At 33.5% G+C, this 6,000-nt stretch overlaps 1 protein-coding gene across 1 annotated transcript in view; it reads right to left on the bottom strand.

Annotated features, from left to right (window-relative positions):
* The window catches only part of LOC149806948 (orexin receptor type 2-like), a 155,839-nt gene extending 151,081 nt beyond the window's left edge, over positions 1 to 4,758 (bottom strand). The window contains exon 1 of the mRNA XM_089940471.1: positions 4,363 to 4,758. Within this exon, the coding sequence (XP_089796597.1) occupies positions 4,363 to 4,758 (396 nt within the window). The remainder of the gene's footprint in view (positions 1 to 4,362) is intronic.
* Between the last annotated feature and the right edge of the window lie 1,242 nt (positions 4,759 to 6,000).

A 6,000-nucleotide genomic window follows, 5' to 3' on the forward strand; every position in this document is an offset into this window, starting at 1 on the left:
GCGGAGTGAAACCAAGCTGCTCCAAACTCTTTCAAATTCTACATTATAGCCAGTTTCGAAAGAGGTATCAAGAATGGTCAAACCAGTCACCAACAATAGAGAATGCGCCAGAATATTCTAATTCTATAATAATTGCATGTATTTACGATCTACTGAATTCATTATTGTTTGCTCTGTTTTCAATACTAAAATGACATCTCGACTTTCATCACTATAATAGCGAGATGTGCTGTAGGATCAAAATTATCTTTGACATGGGTGATATGGACGAAATGATATAAACGTTTTACCTATATGGTTTGAACCTACTGCATCGGAATTATATGACTAATGAATACTTACATACATACATACATACATACATACATACATACATACATATATAAAGCACGTATGCATGCATGTATCCATATATACATGAATACATACATACATACATACATACATACATACATACATACATACATACATACATGCATGCATACATATGCATATAGACAGTCAGATAGACATATGACTATGGAGAAAAAGAAGATATTGTCTAAAAATGACGCCCTTATCTTCCATGACAATTTAGTGTTGAAGTCGATGAGAAAGTGTAGAAAACTATTTTCGATTTCTGTACTTGTATCAGAATGAGAACATCTTATATTCTTAGGGATAGTGAGTTTGTCCGTGTCATGTATAATGCGTATAGTCTAAATTCAGACAATGACGAGGTCTTTAAGTGATGGTGATGAAAATCCATCTGTCGACCCGAATACTGTATTTAGTCGTCGAGAGAGATTAATTTACAGTAAGATATGTCACGAGTCTAAAATATATCATACATTTAATTAAATCCTGCCCATAAGATGAACTTAAAACAGACAAAAAATACACCATAAATCTACCGTTTCCAATTGCTTCATTTTCTTCGTACGAATAATACACATATAAAAAGTTCATATAACTGAAATAAAGCTTTATGGTCCAAAACATTCTTTATACATATGTGTCGATAAGTTAATTATCCAGGATTAATTTATTATTTTAGTTTTCCCGAACAGCGGTAAGATGTTACACGAAATGTCTGGTTTATGTATGATAAGCGTATATTTTCCCCTCAAAATCTGTTAGCACAATAGATGAAGCCCAAAGAATATGTTCCTTTTTCCCTTTACTCAAATCCGACCATTACCTGTTGGTTACCATATTGACCTGTCTCAGTTATTTAGTAAAGAACTGACATCATCCACTGAAATAAAACCACATACGTAATCAGAAAACATAGCTCCAGTCCCGTCCGATTTCTTATTTAGCAGCATTGTAATATATGATTTGTATCTCGCAATGGGATGATGGAGGCTACATTTACAGGCAGACGGAAACTTTTCATTGATGTTATGTTTTAATGATCAATAACAGCTAGTTATTCTAAGTTTTATCGTTGACTTCTTTCTTGTTTCTCTGCATGTTCGTGGCCCAGATGGTTTATAAGTGAAATACGTAGCTTAGATCCCGGGTATTATTGGCTGTATCGTAATTGTCTTGCATTCGGACAGCAATACTGGCGACATTTAATCTTGATCGTGGTGTGTGTAAATACTTTCTATAGCAACAATGCAAATGAAGATTACACAATGAATCTTATTTGTGGTGCGTATGTACACCTTTTAGAGCAAACGTTTTATTGGATACTGGGCATTTCATCTAAACTTTGTTGTGTATGTACACCTTTTTATACCACACGTCTTAATGAAAACTGTGCATTTAATCTTTTTGAGAGCAAAAGTCTTAATTAAGACTTGGCATTAACAAAGTGCCGTGCATCACAGAAAGAACCATCCATTCATATTTTAATATACTTTTATTTTGGCGTAATTGGGCAGTGGTATGACTCATTCAAATTGTTTTGCGAAACACGCTATCTTGAAGGTTTCCACTGGTTATTATAACACTGATTGTATACACATATACTTGAAATATTAAATCTGAACATTATCAGTAATTTGTAACGTTGCCATTTAATGAATTAGTCAAATGAATATTCTTGATCTGAATCATACGATTCAGCAGCCATATGTTTTTTCATGGTCCTATTAAGCAGGAATCCTCAAGCGTACTTAAATTCGTGGTTTTGCCTCCGTTAACGTTTGTACAATTATATGTATTATATTTCACGGATTAACATCTAGAAATATTCTAAACAAATAACGCAAATATGTATATAACAAAAGATGGCCAATTGAATGATTAAATTAAAGCTATTGCTAAAAAAAAGTACAAATCAAAATGGTACTTAACATCAGCTCGAGCCAAATCAACTTCAGTTCAAGCGGGAAAGAAAACATATCATACGGTCTGTCAACAAGTTTTACTACAATCTCGATCGATCGATCAATGGGAACCTTCATAGAAAGTTAATAGGTAAAACCCGTTAAAAATCGAGCTTAGCTCATTTTCGTCTGTGTGATGCGACAATAATATGAATGGTATCAATGTTAAATAAATTGTAATAATGACGTCTATAGACAGTAAATAAAGATAAATGTTTCCTTTTTTAAACATGTATACATCTTGTGGTATATCAATGATGCATACATATACACATACATATACACTCACATACATACACACACACACACACACACACACACACACACACACACATATATATATATATATATATATATATATATATATATATATATATATATATATATATATATATATATATATATATATATATGTGTGTGTGTGTGTGTGTGTGTGTGTGTACACTAGTGGGGCCAGAAGGTGATACTTGCTCTAATTTCTATTCTTGTATAATTTAATTAATATTTGTTTACTTTCCATACCTTGAAACATATTATGATGCCCCCTCATAGAATACTCTAGACTTATAAAATGTTGATCCAGGTTAGTTCTCTTACCTTTCTTCATAGAAAACTAACGAAATATATACCAGAGCTCATTCCTATCCTACATACGCACATCTACCTAGAGTATTGTTCCGAGTCGGCAGAAGAAGAAGAAAACAAGTTTTAAGTGAAGTAGGAATACAAAGACGATGTCAACCAATATGGAACAAACCTTAAATGCGTTTTTTATTCATTGCATACCATCTCTTTACATTTTCAAATAGCTGTAGCTTTATACTATTAATGAAGTTTCAGACTAACTGATATTTATAAACGTACGAATCGTTGCCTTTAAAAATATCTGATAAATGAATACATGATTTCTGTTCCGGGTGTGTGATACAAAAATATTGATTGAATCTGCATTGAAACACAGACTAACAATGTAAAACGTAAAAAAAAAAATATTACACAGATCTCTGACGAATTAAGTCAAATTAAAGCGCCCTTGTAATTTCTTTACGTTTCTCAACAAAATTGTTGATAATATTTTAACTTAAGATAGGTTAATTATTTTGCATATGAAGCATCTGGTCAGTCAAGCACAACTAACTGATACAAGAAGACAAGGTATGCGTATGGAATTTTCGAAAGTGTTTGCAGTATATCCATTCGCGTATTTTATATGCAACAAAAACAATTACCGACATAAGTTAAAACTACCAAAATATTTGTATCGCGGATAAAATGCAGAATGATCTTGTTATACTTGTACTTCGTTTACATAATGTTGGTTGGTTTTACAATACTGTATCCTATGTTAGCCATATAGAACAATCTACGCAATCCCAAGCTACCTATCGCTTATAATTCCCTTTGGCATAAAGATAATGCGTTCAAAAATAACAAATAAAGATAGCTGGCACATGTGCAATAATGAGCACAAAAATAATAAGGAAATAACAATATGGAAGAAGAGGATGTGAAGGGAAGTGTGAAGTCATAGTTACAGGAAATGGTTTCTATCATTAATCAGATCAACCTGAAATGGTAGTTTTAGCATATTTTGCTCTGTTGAACCTGAAATTGATTACATTTTGCAATTGTGTTAGTTCCAGAATTCCTCTTTACCATAAATCCAATATTAAATTAAACATGTCCAGTTTAATAAAAAGAATGCTTCTCTTGGAATATATCTACTACATCAACAGTGAACAGAAATAATGTTCCTTACTTTACTATCTTTCTCCGAATACAACGATAGGTGTCATTTAAACCTATTATTCAGAGAGTATCGTAACTTTGGCTGTACATCAATATTAAGTACTTGATCGATAATTTTTTCTTGTCTACCTAAACCCGGTATGGATGTATATGGAGGAATTGTCCTCAAAGACTTCTCAGAAGGTTAGCAATGTTTTCCTTATATTATTTTTAACTTAACAGTTGAGAGGTTATTCATACGTACACATTATGGTAACGGATATAAGTGTACTCGAAAGAAAAGGTAAACGTTTACCTGTAAAAAGTGAACAACTTTACACATGACTTCTCCAAGGTACCAAGTCTCTGTCGTATCTGCCAGAAGGGACGGTGGTAAGCAAACAAGGATAACTATGAAATCTGCAATGGCAAGGTTGACGATGAAAATGTTTACAGCAGTCTGCATATGCCTGCACTTAAAGACAACAAAGCACACAAGACCATTTCCGAGAAGACCAAAAATGAAAATCACACTGTACAGAGCTATAAAAACCCACTCCAAAGCGGTTGGTCGAACAAAGTCCTCAATGTATGTCAGGCACATAGACAAAGGTACGCACTGTTGAATATCCACACAAGTATTCACAAACTTCTCAGATTCATTTGATAACCCGTTTAATGAATTGTTGCAATATAACAACGTTTCAGCCATATCTGTACAGAATAATTCTTTCCTCCTTTCGTTAATATTTCCTTCGTTTGATTCAATTGATTGCTCAGAAAATAAGCCTCTTTATAAAGAATATGCGGACATTGCTTTACTTAAGTACAGGCCCGCTGTAGTTATTTCTGTGAACTGTTATCCGTCTGTATTATATTATACTCCCGCTAGTCATTTCCGTAGAATCAATACTGATTGCAGATTGTCATGCACTGCGAGCGCTCTCTACCTTGTTCATATCAGAAAATGCATGTAAATTGCTGTTAATCATCGATGCGAAACATGCCAGAAAATGTGTTAGGAGCCGAAAACGTTAATATTAGATTAAAATTACAAATATAGAAATAATGAAACGTTGGTCAGAATTAACATTGTTTTCTATTTCGCCCCTTTGTTCAGCAAACTTTGCTAGTAAATGTCGAGTACTTTGACAATGGAAATTATCAGAAACAAAACATCGTATCACGTTAATATTGTGACATTCCTTGAAATTAGCCGTATCAGTTGAAACAGCTGTATTTCCAAGTCATGGTCAATAATTCAGTGAAAGCGAAAAATTGAAATGTTATAAGACAAAAATCAAGGCCACCAAATCGGAAACAACATACATACGAAAGGTTTGTTGAAGGCAGACTTTGTTTTACAAGACCTTTACAAACAAATAAAAAATTACTATTTTCCTCGCTTGCAACTCTGAAAAATATTTTTCCTTTTTGCATAGAGGCTGAACCTGTTTATAGTGTACTGTTAGAACAGGCCTGATAAACATAGCTTGGATAGATGGGAAAATATAAATATAGAGAAAAGGTCGAAGCTCTGCTGAGTATACATTACATTAGGCATATAAGTTAATAAATGCGGCATACATAATGGCTATCAGTACAGAAGCATCGAAAAAGTCGTTGCTAGAAGTGACTCCACTCGATGAAAGACAGATGGACGCATTCTTATTGTTCTTACGCAGCACACAGATACAGCCAAATTCAAACAGATACACCAGACAAAATAGCACAACAATGAATCTTCGAAACATCTGAAGGACATATTTGAAGGAATTCCTATGGCTGCTTACCATAGACCTAGATATATTCAAGATAACCTGGTTAAGATCATTTCTATCTGAAAGGCTGATTGTAGAATATACAAATCCAGAGGGAAACTGTACCCATTCTGTAAACATGCACCGGTGTCAAACATGCCACGGAGTAAGCGTAAACATAAAGCAAACTGTCA

This window comes from Sinohyriopsis cumingii, chromosome 1 (assembly GCF_028554795.1).
Source record: "Sinohyriopsis cumingii isolate HCF-2022 chromosome 1, ASM2855479v2, whole genome shotgun sequence".
Taxonomy (NCBI): Eukaryota; Metazoa; Mollusca; class Bivalvia; order Unionida; family Unionidae; genus Sinohyriopsis; species Sinohyriopsis cumingii.